Here is a 23,126-nt window from a genome sequence, read left to right as displayed (position 1 = left end):
AAAAAAAAATCAAGGCAGGTTGTAAGGGCTCCTTCTCCATTAACCTAATCAGCAAGTTGAGATGACATTTTTATAAGTGTTCAAAAATAATTGACTTAATAGTGAATTCTAGAACTCTCTTGTTAGTCAATCAAGACTTTTCACCTTGTCAACTACAGAAGGTTGTCCCAATCACAGACAAATGTTGAAAGCATATTTCTCTCTCTGCTCTTTAGGAATTCAGTTCTTACTGGTTTTGCCAGGATTCAATATTCTGGAATGCTTCACCTGATAAATAGCTTTTTTATAGCATCTTCTATGTGTCTTAAAATAGGAAAGTCATGAGTCTGCACTTAAAAAGCAGGGTAACAGCAAGTCTCAATGGGTAACATCAAGTCCCAATACACGATTTAGTAGGACTCATGTGGTTGTAAGTGACAGATGCTTAATTTGAACTAGTTTAAGCAAAAAACAACAATGCCAACAAAAAACAACAACAACAACGACAAAAAAGAATTTATTGTAAGGATACTGGGATATCGCTGACTCTCAAAAAGTTGAACCAACTACTCTAGATTGTTTTACAGGGTAGAAAACAAGGCCTCCAATTATCCAAGTGTGTTATGTTAGACCATCAGACTCCACTCAATATACACTGCTGGGACTAAAAGTCTCAGAGAAATGTGCCGTTTTGTCCACCACTCTGAGGCCATCAATTCTTTGTGGCTAGCACAAGTCCTCGGTATCTGGGACTATACATAGAGTAAGGCTGTAGGGTGAGGCTGGCAGTCACCGCTAAGGGGTCTCATCTCTCGTGGGACACTTCTGGATTCCTTTATGCCAGCCCTGCAGTGACACTGCATTATTATAAAACCATAATGCTTAAAAATGTAAATCCTAGCGACAAAAAGAGTAGCAATTTTGTTATAGACACAGCTAACTAAATAGTTTAAATAATGGAATCATAAATGAGGGACAATAAGGTGACAATTCAGTTTTCTATGTCATCCATTCCTTTATATGCACAGTGTCAACGAGGAAAAATTCAAGCAAATACTCAGGGATATCACATTATTGTAAATAACATTTATTTGTGGTAAATTATTTTAAAATTAAATGTGAGGTATTATTGCTGTTGAAATAGTCACATCATGTCCTTGACTCTATCTAAATGTATTAAATTTCATTTACTTATATTTTTCTACATGTAATTCCTAAGTTATTTTTTTCATTATTCATTCATTCAACCTAAAATTGAATAATCATCAGTTAGGAAATTGGAAAGTATGGGAGTCTTGATACTAGGAATTTTGTCGTTAGAGATTTTTGAAAAAGGTATAAAATGAGTTGCACTATACTTACTATTAACACTTTCTTAAATATTCCAACAATTTGAATGAAATAAGTGGATTCATTTCACTTACATAGCAGTAAACATCAGAATTCCTGGACTAGGTTTTACACAATCAATTCAATCTTGGTGGTGAAGAATGAAATTTATTACTATTGATACTCATGTTATTAACAAAATAATGTCAATTTTCTTCATTGCAACCACTGTGCAAAGAGCAGCTTTTATATTCCAGGACCTGTGAGATGCCCTTCGTATAGTATACAAAAGGAGGACATATCAAAGGGACACAGGAGCTCTTTCCACAGCATAATTCGAATGACCTTTAAAGTTCTTAGAACTTCCTGAGTCTCCTATCTCACACTTTGTGAGAATCACAATTGGCCTAAGATTTCTGCAAACCCCAAGCCCTCAAATCCTTCTAGCCATCTGACTCTGAGCTCCCTCTTCTGTAGAAACAATCTCCCTCTTCTCTCAGATACAACTGTCCCATGTGAAGACCAAGATGAGAACCCAACTTACTTTATTTGATTCCCCTCACCCCTCTGCCCAGACTTCTTTTTTTTTTTTCCCGCCCAGACTTCTTGATATCAGACATTGGCATGTTTTGGGACTTGCCTACACACTGGTATTTGTAAGGTAATATTTAAATATATTTTTTTAAATATGATCAATCTGCCACAGTACTTTTTTGGTGTGTACTCTTTGGCTCAGTTCTAGCAATTCATTTCAAAAAGTTACCTCAGCCCACTTGGATGGCTACAATAAAAAAAATTAAAAAAAAACACACAGAAAATAATAAGTATTAGCAAGGTTGTGAAGAAATTGGAACTCCCATACACACAGCCTCTTTGCAAAAACAGTTTGGCAGTTCCTCAAAATGTGAAGCCCAGAATGATCATATGACTCAGCATCTCTACTCCCAGATATTTACCCCAGGGAAATAAAAACATATGTCCACACGAAAACCTGTACACACCTATTCAGAACATTATTCCCAATAGCCAAAACGAAGAAACAACCCAAAAGCATCAACAGCTGAACAGATAAATGAAACATAATGGAATATTATTTGAAAATAAAAAGGAATGAAATAATGATGCATACTACAACATAAATATACCCCCTGAAACATTATGGTAAGTGAAATAAGCCATTCACAAAAGACCATATATTTATGATTTCACTTATATGAAATGGCTACAATAGGAAAATCTATAGAGACAGAAAGTACTGGGGGTGCTAAAATATATATATATATATACACGACTTACATTCAGATTTTGTTATACGTATATATTATTACAATTTTAATACAGTTTTTTTCTATTTTTAATATGTGTATATATTTTTCTGGCATCCAGCTGTTTCCTAGGGTTGTGGGTTTTGGAGAGAGTAGAGAGTGACAATTAATGGGCACAGGGTTTTGTTTTGCAGGGACAAAAGTGTTTCAAAATTAGATTGTGGTGATGGTTGCACAACTCTGGGAATATAACGAAAACCACTGAAATGGGTGGACTGCATGGTATAGGTGAGTTGTATTTCAATGATCTGTTTTTTGAAAAGTGACCTCAGATGTACAGAATCATAAGACTTAGGAGTAGAGAAAACTATAGGGATGGTCTAATACAATTGCTTTCTACAATCATGTAAAAATGAATAAATTGGTTATCTACTGCTGTAGATAACTACCTCAAACCCTACTGGCTTAAAACTCCAATAATTGTTTTGGTCATCAATCTACAAATAACGGTGGGGCCTGGCTGCCATTGCTCCATATGACACGAGCTGGGATCACCTGACTAGGGGTCAGCTGAAGATGGCTTACTGAAAAGAATTGCGAGTTGGTACTGGTGTTGGCGGGGGGCACAGAAGATGCTCTCCACTCATGGACTGACTCTGCACAAAAGCTTGTTACAAGCTGCTTGAGCATTTTGACTTCATGGCGGCTGTCTTCTAAGAATGAGCATAAGAGAACCAGATAGAAGGTGTACTGCCCTTGATGCCCAGGTCTTAAACTTGACATGGTGCCATTTCCGCCCTAGTCTGAAGCTGCCTAAAGCAAAGGACAGGGAATACAGAGCCATCTGTGAATGAGAGAGTGTCACACTGCATCATGAAGTCAAGGGAGATAACGCTGTGGTCACTTGTAACAACACAATATGCCACAGTCTTCCAGGAAATAAATTATCAAAACACCTGCTTTAATTCAATTCACCATGCGGTGACCTTTCTATTGGATCCACAGTTTAACAAAAACAACCTGTTCACTTCTTGTGTTGACATGAAATGTAGTCACATTTTACGTGTTAGTGGCGTAATTTTCAATGTTTGATGTTTTAAGACACCATCTTCACTTCGTAGAGTTTTCTCCTAAGAAAACACTGCAGAATAAACCCTCAAATGAGCTGGGGACATAACATAAGGATTTGCTACAATAGGGCTTGTATAGAAATACCTACAGCATTTTTATACAAAGACTATATTTCCTGTAGCCTGTAGCAAAGACTGAAATAATTCTTGAATACAGTAGTGGAGAAATCAGCTTTCTTTCTGTCTAGAATCTTTTACATAAATATACTCAAGATGTATCTTGTTATTTAAAAAACAGCCAATGACAACAACACAACCCCACACATATATGACACATACAGCATGGCTCAATTAAACAAACATACAAATAAATAGCAACTACAAAAAGGCTTACTTCAAAATCTGTAATAATTAGATTTTAATATGACAATATTAAGAGTTTCATATGGTAAGAATATGTGAAAAATATCCCCAACACAAAGGAAATGCAAGATAAGCAAATACTAAGCTAAGAGTCAGGCTACTCTACACCTCTACATTCTGCGGAAAAGTATGTTTTCAAAGAACAGTTGAATGTTATTGAAAAACATATTCAACAAATACTTGGCATAACTGAATACAAACATAAAGGATTGGGTATTTGTGTGTTTTTATGTGAAGCTGATGATTCACGTATTAATATGGTAGGTTTTCTTTTTTCTTTTAGCTGAAATAAGGCACACAGTCTAGTTTGAGGAAAAAAAGATACTTGCCAATATATTTTATCAGTGAAGGATATGTTTAAGTTTATGTACCTCACTTTAAGCTGAAAAACACCTCATTCCAACCAATTAAATGAGTTTCGATTCAGGTTGTTTACAGAGGAAATTGCAATTCGGGGGCCTGGGATTCATCAAAGTGAATGGGCTAATTCTGAAATGATAGGAAGGGAGCTCAGAGGGAAAGACACATCCAGTATGACCATTAAAATAAGGGTAAAAGGATATGATCAATGTAGTAATGGAAGTGAGACCCTTGTGCCACACAAGTAAACTAAGGTTTTTGTTTGTTCATTTTTTTTTAATCACAATTAAGCAAAGCACTTACTTTTGAGTTAAAATAGAACAAGAAAACACAGTAAGTTAATTCCTGAACTCATATCCTCAACATAAATATATGGCACATGTCCTCTGTGAGGGGCACTGCTTTCGGGGCTGGCAACAGGAGAGAAGGGAGGGGAGACCTGAACACACCCCTATTCCATAAATTAATAAAGTTAGGGTTTTTTAAGAAAAAATTGTTGTTGTTATTAATTATTATTACTAGTAATAATAGTGTTATATACCTCGTACTACAATGCTTCATTTATATGAAATCAAGTGACAACAGTGTGGGAAAGGTCTTCAGTATCGGATTTCCACACAATCCAGTATGATCATTTCTCTTCCCAGGTCCCCATAAGGACGGCGTCATCATATAACACCATTATCAAAGCTGTGTTGTTGGAAAGTGTTCCAGTGGAGAGCTGAGATGCTCTCCTTATATAACAGAAGTTGCCCAAATAGGAAGAGTTTAGTCTCTATTATTAATTTTAAGAATAAGTTGCCTCTGGCCTTTGACAGGATGTCTATTGCAGGCAATTTCAGGTCTCCGAAAAGTACCTGGAGTGCGTGGTAGTATTGATTGAAAGTGTCTGTGTGAGCTAACGGGGGCTCGGTACCAAGCTCTCCTGTTTGTGTGTGGGCTTCTCTGCTGAGGGGGTGGCTGGGAGAACAGGTCAACAGGGCTATAATTCTACTTCAAAACCGTCACATCTACTCAGGTTTAAGCATCCTGGGTTCGTATGTCAGAGTGCTACTTCTCAGAACAGAAGACATGCCAGTCTCAAATGTGCATGGAATTGTTCGTACTTGCACAAACTAACTCTGGAATAATCTTGGATTGACTTTTATGCAATTCTGGTTTTCCATTTTGAACATAACTTTTTCATTCAGAAGACCTTCCGGGAAGCATTTAAGCTGCAAATGCATCTCCAGATAACTAAAATTCTTGACTTGCTGAATTGCTATTTAGTATTGGCTACCTACATGCAAGAATAACTGTCAAATGTGATTTTTTTTTTTTTAGGTCTTGTTTATATCGAATCCTTTCTCCTAGTAATTAGGCAAGAGGTCCAGCTGCGTCCAGAGGCCATGAGTAGAATGTGAAATTCAGAACCTGTCATTAGTTAAAAAGGAGGGTGCTGATCTTCCTTTTTCTGTGGAAGCAGACCTTACAAGAGGCTCATCTGGGGCCCTAGGCCTGAACTTGCACGTTCCTTTAATGACTGCGGCTGAGTGATGGCAACTTGACGGCTGAGTGATGGCAACTTGAGTATGATCGATGGGCTGCCTCAGGCATGTTTACCTGTGTTGCTGATACATGCTAGAGATAAGTTCCCTCCAAGCCACTGATGCTCAGAAACAGGAATGCCTGACAAAAGCGAAGTTGTGGTATTTAACCCACAGTCATCCCTCCCTATGGCTTCTTCTCTACAAACATTAACGAACAATGTGGTATATAAGTTCCTTGAATTCTTTGTGTTTGGACTTTCATTAATGATTCCTTCAGACTCCAAAAATACATGGCAGATCAAATTGATGGAAAGTTACACACCTCCTTTGTCCTAGTTAAAAGAGAGTTAGTTAAAAAACTTTAGTTAAAACTTTAGTTAAAAACTAAAAGAGAGTCCTAGTTAAAAAAGAGCTAGATGAACAGCAGCATCATTGAACCTGAAATCATCATACCCTTGGTCATAAAGAAATTTTTTAATTGGGAAAAATATTATACGATAAATATATTGTAAACCCATTATCATACCTATTATGAGACAGTGCAGTGTAATGAAAAGAGCACTGAGTTCAGAGTAAAACCATCGGACTCCTCATTTCCATTGTGCAGCAATTTCTTGCATGGCTTTCGGTAGGTAAACAAATTAATTTTTTTAAATTACCAGTTTCATTGGTCATAAATAGAAAATATTAAACAAAATAATTTCTAAAAGAGTCAGTATTTAATTATGTATCTCATAAAATGTTTTGCATACAGACTTTAAAGAAATACATGTTTTGTATATTATGTGTAAATAAATTTTAAAAAATTATTATCTATCCTTTTTAAAAATTATTTTTGCTATTTTGAGATACTGTTTAACATTGTTTCCTTGCTCTGTGATAATTTCTGTGTTTCTCTTGACTACGCCTACATTTGGTTCAGTTTTGAATTTTGAACATATTTTCTCCATTTACTCCTTCTAGAATATTCTATTTGTTAATTTCCTACTCTATGCAAACCCTGTACTGGGCACTGACTGTTAACACCCACGAGCTCTTACTTCGCATGTCCTGTCTGTGGCTCTTACCAGTAATTAAGCATGTCACATTTTCCCTGTGAGTTTGTAAGGGTCTTTAAGCTCTTTCTTTAAAACTTTGCTCCAGGCTGCTTCTGTCAAAGTAGACCCAATGATTTATGTACCAGGAAGTATGACATGTCATTTTTTTTTTTCATTCTGAGAAAATCAAATCAACCTGAGATCAACAAGCATGGAAAGTTAAAAAAAATTATAATATTAAATAATTCACAGTGAACTCTATAATACATAGCCATTAGAAAAATAATATTTAATGATATCAAAATATTCTTGATATGTTAAATACACAAATCAGTGTAAATATTTATAAAGAAAAATAAAACATAGTATATAAATAATTATATATTCATATAAAAATCTTATAAGGAAATCACAAATCTTTGCAGCAATCTGTAGTTGCAGTATTATTGTAAATAAAATTTTCACCTTCATTCCTTTCTGAGTTTTTAAACTTTTCTACAATGTGCATGAATTATTTTATAATGGACAATTCATAAAAATTATTGAAATCTCACATTTAAAATATTCAATGCAATTTCATATTACAAATATTTGACAATGCATTTTAATGACAAATATGAAAGAGGCATTAGAAATACACTGTCATGTAACAAAACCCCATATAGTAAAAGCTTATCTTCTAATTTAGCATATAAAAGCTTAGCCCATTTTTATTTTTCCCATTACGTTCTCTAGTCTCCTAAAAACATAACAAGTAATACCTTCAATGGGGACAGGACAGACAGCAAGCAAATGAATTAATTCCTAGAAGAGAATTTGTGGTGATTAACAAAATGGATAAGTGTATATGTGTTTTGAGAAGAGTCACAAACTGCAATTTTAAGGGACGAATTAAATTTTAGGAGAAAAGTCAAAATATCTTACAGGCAAGAATACGATACCCATAAGGGATCAAGGGCGGTGGGGAGGAAGGAGATGACCTATTTAATCACATTTCCAGAATTATTCACTCACGACTAGGACAGCTAGCATTAATTCCCAAGATCTTATACAAGTGGTTTATAATCCTCATTTCTCCTGGATCTCTAGTTTCAACCATCTTTTTGTGTGATGCCAAAGATCCACAAGGAAAAAGAGCCACTTCAAACCCAGCAATTCCCATCAGTCTTTCCTTCCTACTTGGAACTCCAGAACTCTACAGAAACCGCTCGTTTTCTTCCTTTTCCCTGATGGATGTCTGCACACCCATCTGCTCAGTCTGTCCACACCAGCTCCCCATCCTCTGTGCACGGTCTTCACAGGCTTTCTGATCTTTGCTGACTCTGTGCTCTGAACTACCACTGACAGGACCCAGTTCCACAGCTTCCAGCAGTATTTCTAGTTTGTGCTTTCACATCTCTTTCCATCGTGAAACACACAATGACTGATTTTAATATAGTCTACATTCCAGTGATGATAATTAGGGGCGATATGTCTTTTTAAATATTTTCAATGTACATCTGGCTTGAAACAATAAATTCAAAAATCATCCATCAAGTAATTCTCATTCTAATTTTGACATATGGGTAAAGTTCAACTTGTGGCATTATGATATGTGTAATTCTTTTCTTCTTTGACTAAATGAATATAAAGTTCATTAGTCTTTGAAGATAATCCTTCTCTACCTTCCTGACGTTTCCTAAAGGTGTTTTAATTTTCTTTTTTTCATGGATGATGACTTTGTCATTACTTTCATAAAGTGCTTTCCAAAACATAGTTTGGAAACTGATTAACAGTCATAGGTCATTTTCCACATTTGGTAATCAGAAACTATTGCCACACAATTATAGTAACATTAATGTCCTTTCCAATAATATTCTTGTTACATAAAGCTAATGTATTTTAAAAATTAAAAGCGTCGGAGATAAATAAAAATAGAGGCATGCTATCCTCACATGAATCAATGTAAAAGATCAAGATTTCATGTAAGATGCAAATTTTTAAATGCTTAGTGCCTTCATATGACACAATACATGTAAAGTACAATACCTCTGCTGATCGTGGGAGTTCAAAAATGCCATTACTCCTAATTTCCTATATTAAGCATAATAAATGATTAAAAGCAAGAGACTTCTGTATATTACATAGAAATCATCAATATTCTAAATAATGAAACTAAAAATGTATTTTAAAATCAAGGATAAGGTTTATAATTCTTGTGGAATTTAAACAAGAGAAATTACTGTAGCAATAGAGTGGGATTATAAATGCTGTCAATTTTAAGGAATGTTTTAACCAATATAAATAATTTGGAGTTGGATCATTTATGGACTGGAGAGTTTTCTTAAAATTTCATGTGCAATTTTTAAGTAGTTCATGGCTCTTTATATATGTTTGTTATGTTTCTTTTTAACTCCATTATTCACTTGAAGGCAGACTCTAAATCTGTGTGTCACTCACGGGAAGAACCATTCCAGGCATAAGGTAGACACTTGATAAACACTACTGAATAAATGCAACGGAATGAAACATTCACATATACTACTATAGACCTAGAAAATTTCTACTTAATCTAGTCATTATTAAATGTAGTACTTGGCTGGTAGAATTATTATTAAAAAAAAAAACATTTATCTGAGGCATAATAACTTACATTGATCAATAAACTATATGAGCTCTAACGGTTTCAAAAATACCGTGGTAATTTTTTCTAGCTTATATAAGGAGACCCTTTAGATACCAAATCTGGAACCATGTGATGATCACATGAAACGCTGATCAATTTAAGAGAAGGGAATATTATTTTGAAATAAGTGTATTTTTTAGGAAAGGCATGGTTTTCTTAAGAACAAACTAGCACACATATCTATTTAAGATAAAATACAAAGAACAATGATTACGGCATGAGTGAATGTAAATTCTTATTTAACAGGATAGACCAACATTAGAACAGTTTGAAAAAAAATAGAAACACACCAATGAAGATCAGAATGACTACTCTCCAGCAAATCGTAAGCAAACGTGTTGTACCTCTCAGAATCACGAGGCCACCTGAGGTCCCTCCTCTCCACTAATGGGTGCTCTTCCTCATCACCACTGCTGTCATCATCCTCACACCAGCTTTCACAGACTCCACAACAGGCTTGCTCTCTCATTTCTTGTCTTGATCTCATTTCCCAGAGTCCTAACCCTGGTCTTGACATTAACAGTAATGACTTTTATATTCTTGATTTCAAGCACATGGTTCTGAAGCTGTGCCCATCTATATGTACTCACTCTGTGAATCCAATGGCCCTACCAATGTCTCTGTCTTTACCCCTTTTCATTCATCGTCAACTCCAAGATCCATCATTATAATCATTCTCTTGCGTCCTCATCTCCAAAGCCTCCCCTTCTCCACCTTGGCTCAGTCCAACATTCCACAGACGCCAAACAGCCTCCAGGTCAAAACAAGCTGACCGTGCCTATCTGATGACAGCAGAAGAAAAATATCACACATTTCCATCACCAAGCCATCAGCCTACCTGCTCTCCTGCTCTCACGGATGAATTGTGTTCATTCCAGAACACTTCCCTTCACTAGTGTACTGGATTCTCTTCACTCTTACCTACTCAGTGGTTTCTCCTCTAAAATTAGCCCCCCTCTCCCAAGAATCATTAATTTCTCCTCTTACTGGTCATTGTGATCATTGTGGGACTATACAACACTGTTGTCCTTAACAACAATTCCTCCACCTGCCTCAACCCGTTAGCCTTCCCATCAGTTTGGCTTCCTCTGACAAATGGTATCAATCGCCTCTCTCAGTTATCTATCCAGATGACATGGCCTCCATCCACCTCCTCTTCTGGTGAGAACATTCACTTACAGGAGATGAGATAGGGACTGGGTATCTCTCTCTGAAAGCCCCATAAGAGCAGAGACTTAACTGTTGGAAATGAGATGTGTCTGAAATACAGAAAATTACCCACAGAGTGTAGTGTAAATCGTGGCTCTACTTATATTGACATAAAAGTGTAAATTCATCCGTTAGAAAGCAATTAAGATAGGAAATTAGAACAAAGGGGAAAAAATCAAGGAACACCTTTTCATTGAGTAGCCCATACATAGCTGGTATATACAAGGATACTAAGGCTCAGCTTACATATACCTTAGTCATGCCATACAATGCTACCTTGGATGCATTTCATGACTCGGGGTTTAGCATTACTTACATTTTATTGTACACATATGGTTATAAACTACAATTTATTTCTATGCAATGTAACTGCCTGCCTAAGAACTTTTTTTTCTAAGTCTCATTAACCACTTTGTCCAGTGAACTCCATCAGAGTGAGCTTGTGCTATGTACATACTTCTTTTCATTACTCTTTATCTATATCAGGTGCTCGGTATGTTTAATGAATGAGCAAATCAATTATGTAACCTGCTACATGGCAGTCAGCTCAGAATATATGTCTGCTATGACAAAAGATGACTCCCGTCCTTCAGAATTGACCTCCAAGGAGACAAGAATAGAGGAGCATAAAGTGCGATGCCAAGAAGTTTTTACTTGACATTCCCTAAATTAATAAATAGAATTTTTTACTCATGAAAGTTAGTTCTCAGTACCTAAAGAGGACCAGGCAGACAATATTCTTTAAGTGAACAGATTTATAAATACATTACACGTGTAATATTAAGAATCGTAGAAGGTATTAACTTGGAAAGTCCTAATCTCAGCTAATTTTTTTTTTTTAATTTTTGACTTGGCTTTATCTCCAAAGATGATGTATATAGCCAAGAAAAAGAGAAGAAGGAAGCTTAAGAATAATTTAGGACAACAATTCCCCAGAGAAGGAGGAGATTGGTTCTTTGCATCAGGCCCTATCAATGAAGTCCATGGTCTTTGCTGCTTGTTGATTTTTGCCTTCAAAAGGGCAGACAGCACACAGGGACCTGACACCTAAGCCTCTAATTCAAGCTGCTGTCTCAGCTTCCCCTCTCATTACCCATCTGCCACAAAGAATCTCACCTCCGCTGAACAAAAATGAACAATGAGTTTAATTATTAGGAAAAAAAAAACCCAAACTCTTCACAGTATGTTGTTATTAAATTCTTATCAAAGGTCTGGAGAGGCCATTTTACTTTCAGGAATTTATTTTTGCTTTAAGCAGCTTATCCACTCAACTGCAGACATCACTATTTCAGCGGAAGGAATATTTCCTAATTATAAATATTTCCTGGACCAAACTAATATTTAGTCCAGTCTCCCAATTCTTTTTCCCATTTTTGATGCTCTTCCCAAGCCCCTAAGTCCTCTGCCCACAACCACCTCCGTCTAGCTGAAAACACACACGATGACCAATGCTAAGAATTTAACTGATTCCTTTCTACACTTTTGTAGAAGCTCATAAACATGTACAAACAAAAAACATATTTACTGTTTTATTTTTAAAAAACAGGATAACGCAATACTATGCTATTTCATTCCTAAAATCCTCACGAATTTTTTTCAGTTTAGGAATATGTCTCCAACTCATTTTTATTAATAACCACATAGAAAGGATATATCTTTTATATGAAGGATTTTACATAAAAGATGTATCATTTCTCCAACTCTTCATCAATCAATGTTGTTTCATTTTTTTCTATCCCCAATAATTTTGCAAGAAACACTCATATGCAGAAAAATCTTATGTTCTAGGTCACTGATTTCTATAGATCATATGTCTAAGCATGACTAATCAAAGGCTGTTGAACATTTCAGATGCCAATTCATAGCAACATACCATTTTTCAAAAAGATGACAGCAATGTATATTCTAATTTAAAATGAAAAATAATAGAATTTCCTCAAACCTTCCTGAACCCTTATCTAGTTTACGATATGTACTATTTTTTATTAGTTTCAGATATACAAAACAATGCAATAGTTAGACATTGATCATTTATAGCCCTTACAAAGTGAGGGTTTCTACCCCTCTGACATCACATACAGCCATTACATTTCCACTGTCTCTATTCCTTATGCTGTACTCTACTTCTTGTGGATAAACACACACATACACACATATATAAATATTATAAATACACACACATATAAAATTATAGATGACATTCATTATGATTCAGCTTCAGCTTCAGGTGTACAGCACAATGATCAGGCATCTACATCATCTCTGAGGGGGTCTCCCTAATAAAACAAGTGTCCACCTGACACCCTACAAACTCTTCACAACATTATTGACTATGTTCTCCAAACTGTGTTTCGTATCCCTATGGTAATCTTGTGGTTACTGATTGTGCTTTCTAATCCCCTCACCTTCTCCCTCATCCCTACACTCCTCCCATCTAGCAACCCTCAGTTTTTCCTTTATATCTCTGATACTGTTTCTGATTAGATCGTTCATTTATTCTTTTCTTTACATTGCACATGTAAGTGAGATCATATGGTATTTGTCTTTCTCTGTCTGACTTATTTCACTTAGCATAATGTTCTTCAGGTCCATCAATATCGTTGCAAATGGCAAGATTTCATTCTTCTTTATGGCTGCGTAATACTCCATTGTATAAATGTACCACAGTTTCTTAATCCAGTCGTCTACTGATGGGCATTTTGGTTATTTCCATGTCTTGGCTGTTGTGTATAGGGCTGCAGTAAACATAGGGGTGCATAGATTTTTTCGAATTAGTGTTTTGGATTTCTCTGGATAGATACCTAACGCTGGGTCATAAGGTAGTTCCATTTTCAGTTTTTTGAGATACCTCCATACTGATTTCCATAGTGACTACACCAATCTGCAATCCCACCAACGGTGCACAAGGGCTCCCTTTTCTCCACATCCTCGCCAGCACTTGTTGTTTGTTGATTTACTGATGATAGCCATTTTTACTGGGGTAAGGTGGTATCTCATTGTGATTTTTATTTACATTTCTCTAATGATTAGTGAAGTTGAGCATTTTTTCGTATGTCTATTTGCCAGCTGTATGTCCCCTTTAGAAAAATGTCTCTTCATGTCCTCTGCCCATTTTTTAATTGGGTTGATTGGTTTTTTTGGAGATGAGTGAGTTTTTTTAATAAATTTTGGATATTAACCATATTAGATATACCATTGACAAATATCTTCTCCTATTCAGTAGGATCACTTTTTGTTTTATTGATGGTTTCCTTTGATTTGAAAAATCTTTTAACTTTGACGTAACCCCATATGTTATTTTTTCTCTTACTTCCCTTGCCTGAGGGGATGTATTAGTAAAAATATTATTCTGGGTAATGTCTGTAAACTTTCTTCCTACATTTTCTTCTAGAAATTTTATGGTTTCAGATCTTACATTTAAGTCTTTAATCATATTGCCTCTCATATTTTTGGCCTAGTTTTCTGTTTTCCTATTTCGCTTTTTCTCATCAACACTGGGATGTCAGTATATTAATGATATAAACACTTTGTCATATTTGTGGCATATATTTTCTCTTGGCCTGTTCTTCTACTTTTTTATGTTGAATTTTTCCTTGTTATCATCGTTGGTATTCACACTGCCAGCTTGCAACAACCATTCATGTACAATTTCTGAGTTTCCTGTTATGCTTAAAAGTCTACCCCACCCGTAATTTATGTGAATATTTGCCCAATGTATTCTCTCATATGTTAATACTAATTTTTACAGTTATATTGCTTTACCTTTGAGATTTATTTCCGTATATATTTTGAGTTAAGGGCTTTAATTTTCTTCCAGATGGTTAGCTAGCTATGTTAACACTCTTTAAATCACTACTGTATACTAAACTGAAATAATTTAAACACATGTAATGCATGTTCTGAGCCCTCAGTTATATCCTACAAAGAGATCATTGTTTCTATATTGCGGCAAGTGGACACTACTGTGATAACTATGTTTGGGAAAGCAAAATCTCTACAGCAAAATTTTCCTCGCAACTCTCACATGTCTATGCTTCCATGTGACCTTTAAAATAGTTTGATGCAGTTTGCCAAAGAAACAATCAGCCACCGCTTCCTAATTACAACAGTAATATTGTTATGATATCAAGCTTTTCCACACAGGAATGTGGCATGTATCACAATCCTGTGTAAAAAAGCTTGATAGCTGAACTACTTTATGTCATTTGACAAAATGTGCTAGTTTTCATCGGACTGGTCTTCTAGTTTTCTTGTCAAATTTATGCCTTGTGTTCTATATTTTGTCACTACTCTAAATACAATGGCCTAGCAAGGTTTCCAAATCATACCAGAATAAGAAACCATGACATAACCAACTAATCAAAGCAGTCTAGAGCATGGGGAATGGCATGAACCTTTCTCTCCTTTTCCATCAATCCTTAAAAATAATCAGAAAAGTCTTTTGGGTTAGCATCTGGAAGTAAACTAATCAAGCCTCACAGACTATGTATTCCTGAAGCCAATCTCCTGCTTCCTGACCATGTTCACAAACTAGATTATCCAGTCAAACTAGTCAGCATTCCTTTGTGTACCAACTTAGCTGCACACCTCCTGATCTGATGACACACTTGACTACTAGTTTGAGCCCTTCTGTTAATGGATCTTCCCTCAGCACCTCTATCGATAGCCTAACCGTCTAGGTGGTTTCCTACTTTTACCCAAATCAATCCCCACCTATTAAACAAAATCAGTGTCCTCTAGGAAAACCAGAGTCCTTCTTTTTTTCTGAGTAGAATAAATGTCCTTCATTGTCTCATTTTGACTACTGCTCTGTTGAGATGTTCCTGGAATTAAGTTCACTCTCACTTTCTCTTGTTGCTAATTCAATATCCTCATATCCAAACAAAGGGTGCTTTTTCAGTGTTTTTAAACAACTACTGATTTATATTCTAGGGCATACTAAATGAAGAATTGAGTAAAAAAAATATTGATTTTTTCCAGCTTGCTATAATTATTTACTACCTTTTGTTTATAAGAAAAATTACTTTTCAGCTACAATTTGTTTAAATCTAAGACTTCAGATTTTATTTACTTTCCATTTTCATGGCCAAGTAATGACAGAGAAGGAATCATTCAAAATGTGGATTAGATGTAAATGGAAAATTCTGTAATGCATTTTTCCAGCTGTATCTCAGAAACACCAGGAAGGCCAATCTGCCTTGACCCAACATGATATTTATCTGCTGTCACACATACTAATTTTTTAACCTAGTGGATATATTTTGACAGTTTATTAGACTTTATATTTTCTAAAAACCAATTGTTTCACTTCATGCATTTAATAGTATCAAAAGTCAGGTCCATCACTAAATCTGACCAAACTTCACTTATAGGTATTTTGACTAGAAAGGTTTTTCGTGTTTTGTTTTTGTCCTATGGAATATTCTTTCAAGAAAAATCTGCCTAAATTATGAAGAAAAACAGGTAGTCAAAAGCAATTGTAATTGTATCTTAATATTAATTTGATAGTGAAGACCAACATTCTATCAGTAAATCACGATTTTTCCCCCAACATAATGTCATCATCCTTGTTCATCGCTGAAGAGCAATTTTTTCAATGACCCTGTAAGTATGTCACAAAAGTGGAAAGTTCCTACCTGTTCTTTGACCGAGGCAAGGATGGCAGAGGTGGTTTCTGTCTCCGAGCCATCGCCATTGGAGGTGGTTAGGCCAGGACTCGGGGTGCTGGTCTTCTCTGAGGCTGATGAAGGCTGGTCTGGGACAGGCATAGCTCCTGCAATGCAAGACGAGGTGTCAGTGCAATCGGATGCTGTCATTGTACACAGACAACAACTACCAGGCGATATTTAAGCAGTACACTGTCACAATGGAAGTTAGGAAGTGCAGAGAAAGCACGTGCCATAATGGTAGAAAGGGAAAGCATACAGAAGAAGGCTTTCTCCTACAGCCACCTCAAACAAATCCCAGAATACACTCCCAACTTTGTGTTTTGTCACTGACGGAAATGGAGAAAGAAATGATGAGAAGGAAAAGGAAAGTAAGAGAATGAGTAAAGAACAAAAGTATTGAGTTGAACAAGAAGCTAGTCGAACTACCATTTCGTACCTCTTTTGGTAAATTTATTACTTGTGTATTGGTATATTTTCATCTCAAAGGAAAACCTATTACATTCCCCTTTATATGGAAATCACACAAAATAAATGGTCAATAATTTATACGTAATTAAAAAATTAACATAAGAAGCTCAGTTGGTTTTTTTTAAATATAGTAAATGACCAGCCCACCCCACAAATTTTTTCCGAGCTGTCACTCTGTGCCCCACAGCAGACAAAAGCGTCTTAAAGCTGGCAAGGCACATTTGCCACAGTTTATTTTGTCTGAGTTCATTTATGAAAGAAAGAAGAAACTCATAACTTCATCCTGATTCATAAATAAACCCACGCACAGGTGAAAAACAGGATTCCCAAAAGTTATTTTGTTCCATTGTATTTGTCTTTCTCTAACAAATAAGACCAAAGTATTTGTTACATATATTATCTAGCCATGCACATCAGCAGAGGGAATGATAATTAACTGAGGGCAATTTCTACCAAGGCACTACAAAATCACGATTCACATAAAAGGCTGGGAGTAAAGGCTATTTTCTTGCCTAAAGCTATCGTATTACTTATGCCTCTAGGAATCAGTGCTGTGTGAATGTTGAAAGGTATTTCCTATTATTATATTGTATTTGTGTATCCTGGGTTTTACACTAAGAGACAGGATTTTCATTGGAGCCACAGCACTATGTTATTAGCTAAATTTAGTTAATAATTTAAGGATATGCGAACCCAAAAGGGCTCCATCACAGAATTTTCCTTAAAATATATAAGAAAAAGGGGTTATGTAATTTGCCTATTGGATATTCCCACTTAGTTTTGATTTGATTGGATTTTTTAGATAAATCCTTTATAATATTATCAATGAGGATTAGACTAGTATTGGAAAAATAAATCTTTTACAAACAGAATACATGGGAGGGTTTGGGGAAATAATATCAGTAAGCAGAATTTGAGCAAAGAGTGAAGACCAAAATAAATGTAATTTGGCAAAATGCCAACATGGCAAATAGTTTAAAGTATTTTAGGTGATGGATACCAACTGGATGAAAGAAACAGATTTAAGTAATTATGGTGGTGGGTTCAGGAAGACAATAATAAGGTACATTTGTGTGTTCAACTTGCTTTCATAAGTGGTTTTCTTACCTGATCAAATGCCATAGTTATAAGGATGTAGATAAAAACAGATGAGCAAATTTGTGCCCAGGGAAAATCATCTGAAAGCCATGTCCTTCTATTTAGGAGAGGTTTGGGAGATGGGGGTAGGGGGCAGGAGCAGAAAGTAAGAAGAAAGAAAAACGGCAGCTCTTGCAAAGTCACCATCTGGGGTCAGTGGGAGATCCACCCTTGACCTTGCACGTTCACGTGTATGTCAGTGGCTTCCAAAGGGGACTCCATAAAAGGACAGCCTGAAGCTGAGAAAGGAGGAGTCTTACGTCTTTTAAATTATGATTTTAACGTTTGTGTTAAATTTTACTGGGCCTGTGTGAATTCAGGCTCTGGGCCAGTATTACCAACATATTTTTTTTGACAAAGAAATTAGTCAAAGTAACAGACGTGGGCCTAGAACTTACACTTTCTCCCTTTTGATTCCTATTTTTGTGTTCTCTGATGTGTCAGCCTATTTCCCATAACCTGTGCTGATGCCTAAATGCTCGTCTACACAGCAATTTATACAACATGTTAACTCTTAAAAGTATGACTAACTTGTCATAATAAAATATGGGATTTGCTAGGCAATGAATCAAGGTATATTCTTAGGCACTTGACAAGTCTGATCCACAGACTATAAGGAATAATTTAGTCGGTTTATCAACCCCTCCCCCTCCACTCCTTCTCCTTATAGCAACAACAGAAAGAGAAGTGAACTTCGTAAGGCTTATCCTCCCATACACAGCTACTGTGACCCAAGGCAACCTCTATGCCTGAATAAAAATGGCTTAGAAATTTTCCATGGCTCATAATTTCTAACATCCAGATTTACCTGAAGCGTTTCTCCTCACTGTATGGATGGTGAAGACTGTCAACTTCCACTGCTAGTCTCCTTATCTCAGAGTATAGGGAAGAGAAGGACTGTGCCAGAACCAAGCCATGGGTCGCCAGATGGAAGTATCTGGAGCCTTAAGTCTTCTGACTTTACCAGTCTATGGTTAAGTACTTTAGTTCCTTAGATCTAATCCTAAAAATTAGTAGTTAATCTGTTAAATCTGAAAAATGTGAAGAATGTATGGAGACAAAAAGAAAAAAACAAAGAAAGAGCCATCTTCAGTAATTCTGCCATCCAGAATAGTATATTTGCTTTGACTGCTTTTAGTACAGGGCTTTCTGATCTATCTATCTATCTATCTATCTATCTATCTATCTATCTATATATATATATCAGGAAAATATATATCAGAAATATATATATATATCAGAAAAAAATATATATAGTATATATATATATTACTGGTTGAACTCATCCTGCAGAATGAGTTTCATAGGGAGTATTAATAATGAAATGGCTTTGATTTTTTTTAAATGTTTTACTCAGCTTCATATCATGAACCATTTCTTATGTCAACAAAAATTATTCAACAGTCGAATAATGTAACAAATACGTTGTAGTCAATCATTGTAGTTTACCTATCTTTTTTTGCAATTCTTGTCCCATTTTTTACATTTATAACATTCTTAACAGATAAATTCCTAGAAGTGGTATGGAGGAACCTGTGTGTATTTCAGGCTTTTGGGAAGCAAAACAATACTGCAGCCTGGCTGGTCCTGCATAGCTGCCCACCAGCAGTGTCCTGGGAAGGTCCAGTCCTCACACTTGTAACGACACCGGCCTTTGTTATCCTCTCCTGCTTTCACCAACTGGATACAGAAAACTTCATCCCTTTGATTATGTTTTTATTTGACGACGAGTGCAGTATTTTCCCACAGATGTATTCACCTTGTGTATAGCACTGCTTCTGATACTTGTATAATCACTGTGTAAGAAGTCTTTCCATCTATAGGCAAATGGTAATCTCCAAATACCCAAACTGCATTTTAGACAGACCCATCTTCAACATGAGTGAAAGAGAAAAAGGAGGGAAGACTAGCATCAAATTTTGTGGAGATTAATTCTCTAGCAGAACTCGGTACAAAACAGTTCTGTCTAGAAAATCCAGAGCAGCCAACCTAGCAGTTCCTAGGCCCGAATCATGTGTTTTGGGCAGAATTGCTGCCTCCCTTCCACACCCCAAACATGTATGTTGGAGCCCTAACCTTCTGTCGTGTGGGGCGGCCTGCAGGGTCTCTGCTCCCGCTCCCCACACAAGAACGCAGGATGTGGCGAGGCCAAAAAGGAACACTCACGGAGCCATAGGTAGGGGAGTCATACCACTATAGTCTCACTGAAGGCTGGATTCACACGACATGCGACCTGCTGTCTGCTTTTCTGCCAACCGACCGACTCCACTTGCTAACTGTAATCCGCCGTGCTAACTGCAAACCGGAGCTTGCCAGCCCAGCCACCATCTTCTTGCTAGCCCCCATTTGCTGCTAGTGTAGCCACAGCAGTTATATTAGTGGCCAATTTTTCATTGGTTACAGCTGATGGCCAACTAGCCACAGCTGATGGCCATCCAATCACAGTTGATGGCCACTTACTACTTGAGCCAGCACTTTTCCACGTGAGGCTGAGAGCCTGGACACTGCACTCCTGGCTCTGTCTCCACACCCCCCATACGACAATATTTGTAGATGGCACCTTTAGGTAGGTAATGAAGTTAAATGAGGTCATAAGGGTAGGGTCCTAATCGCATAGAACTGTTGTCCATATAACAAGAGGGGGAGAGCAGAGCTTTTTCTCTCTACCCTGAGGACACAGAGAAAAGGTAGCTGCCAGAGAAAAGGCTGTCACCAGAAACGTGCCTCGCTGGTACACTCATTGACCTTAGACTTCTGACCCCCAGAATGGTGAGAGAACACATTTCTGTTGTTTAAGCGGCCCAGTTTGTGACATCTTATTACAGAAGCCTGAGCCGACTATCTCAAGCAGGTTTAGATTGTTCTCAGGTCTTTCCTCTCATTCCCCCAGGTGGTGGTATGAGAGGTGCGGGAGGTGATGACAGGAGCAGGGCTGTATTATTCAATACAGCTCGCTGTTGACAACTTCATCCGGAATGAACTGCAGGTGTCAGGAAAAGGCATGTGCTGCTCAAAACAGCACACCTGGATAAACTAGAGCTTACAAAGGAAGTGCCCTGCTGGGGTGAAATATACCTGGAGGACCGAACACTATGTCCAGACCATCTATAGTATTAATTCTACCACTCCCATAGATGATATAATACAATAAGAGATTCAGAAAAACTGGCTGGGATGACAATAACAGCAAAGGTAGGTGGCACCCATATACTAAGCCACCTTTTCTATGTGAACCTTTAAATCCATAGGTAATAAGATTTTAGGAGGTCCAAATGGATATTCTGAACTCGTATTTCCCAAACATGAGTCACTATGAATTTCTGTAACACTTGGTAGTATGTTAAAAACTTATTTTGGAATGCCAAACTCTCTTGCTCTCAATTCAAGGACCACACTCAGTATTCTATTTTCGGACCTCCATCACACAGAAAGAAAACAAAATTCTTATGTTATATTTTATCACTCAAACTTGTTTATTCTTTAGCCACTTCTGTCCAGTGACTGATGACTTTGGCATCAAGACAGAGCCATCTTCAACAAAATAACTGGTGAACTCTGGTGTCACACAATCATCCCACTCAGTGACCCACTCAACATTTTTTGCCACTGTCACTTGATCTCCTCCTCTTTGATTGAAGAATAAGCTGCTTTGGCCATGATATGGTCTTTGATCTTTTGAGCAGCCCACCCCTAGTCTGAAACCTGTGGCCTCTTATTCTTACAACTCTCCTCTCATTCTGCCACTGTCAGGGCCCTTAAGCTCTGTTGTCATAGAGACCTGTTTCTTTTCCCTCCAGGATTAGCAGGTCCTACCCTACATCAAATTCCAGAATCTCTAAATGCATCATGCGGTGGAACTCAACAGATAGTTTCTTAACTAGACTTGCACTGTCCAATATGGTAGCCCCTAGCAACATGAGGCTATGTAAATTTTAATAAGATTAAAAAGTCAGTTCATGAGTAGCACTATGCATATTTCAAGGCCCAAAAACCATATGTGATCAGTGGCTACTGTACTGAACAATGAGAATGTAGATTTCCATCACTTCAGAAAGTTCTATTGATGGCCTTGATCTATAACCAATAGTCAAATCTTTGATGTAATCTTTCATCTTCCACTTTAATCCTGGGCAGGAGAGATTGTGAGAACAGGTCAGACTATGAATATAATTTGAAGAGAGAACTGTGAACATTGCATCTGGTATCCGAGACAAAGAGAAAGGAATCCAGCTGATTTCAGGGTTTAGTCTGAGTGCCCAGCCATCAGCCAAGATATCAATACTGTAGGTGGAACAGATTTGGGGCAAGGGAAAGTGACCTGGCCTGTAAACCTACAACCCAACATGTATCTACCTCTGTGACTCAGGTATGCGGCAAACTTCTGCCAATAGCAGCTGTAGCCAGAAACTACACTGATGTGAAGGGGTGCAAAGATTGAGGATTTCTAAATGCTGCTTGTCAAATGTATTTTCCCCCTTTTCATTTTCTTCAGTCAGGTCCTTTTGTATCTTTTACTTTACAGTTGCTGGATACTTCTAGAACACTTCTCTTCTTCACTTATCTTTAGCTGATAGTTTCAATCCGAGATCTCTGATGGTAATTTCCTGGGTTTCCTGTCCCTCACACCAAACCGACACGCAAATCCTGTGTGTCCTCATGCCTAGCTTTATTTCCTTCTCTCGTGTGTCCCATCCTCTTCAAGACAGCCCCCTTCTCTGTTCTCCATCCTAAGTTCTAAAACACAAACATATTAGCACAATAGACTCCCTTTTAGATCACTAGATCTCACTTTCATAATTTGTCATCACCTTACACCTAAGAGAATAATGACAGCAGTCATTAAAATACGCCAAGTATTATCATTTATATATCTATGTATATCTGAAATTTCATATTACATTTAATTTTAAAATTGAATATAATTTAACATGTTGGATTTTTATAACCTTGTATTCCACAGGCAACATTTAAAAAGCCACAATTACA

General features: G+C 36.8%; 1 protein-coding gene across 4 annotated transcripts in view; it reads right to left on the bottom strand.

Annotated features, from left to right (window-relative positions):
• Nucleotides 1–23,126, bottom strand: part of CTNND2 (catenin delta 2) — an 840,835-nt gene that overhangs the window by 687,334 nt on the left and 130,375 nt on the right. For all 4 annotated transcript variants that reach the window (XM_081054244.1, XM_081054243.1, XM_081054241.1 and 1 more), the window contains exon 2: nt 16,503–16,639. In XM_081054244.1, the coding sequence (XP_080910370.1) occupies nt 16,503–16,639 (137 nt within the window). The remainder of the gene's footprint in view (nt 1–16,502; nt 16,640–23,126) is intronic.

Source organism: Rhinolophus hipposideros (assembly GCF_964194185.1).
Source record: "Rhinolophus hipposideros genome assembly, chromosome: 7".
NCBI lineage: Eukaryota > Metazoa > Chordata > Mammalia > Chiroptera > Rhinolophidae > Rhinolophus > Rhinolophus hipposideros.
The sequence above is the reverse complement of the archived record's forward strand: the minus strand, read 5'-3'. Positions and strand labels throughout refer to the sequence as shown.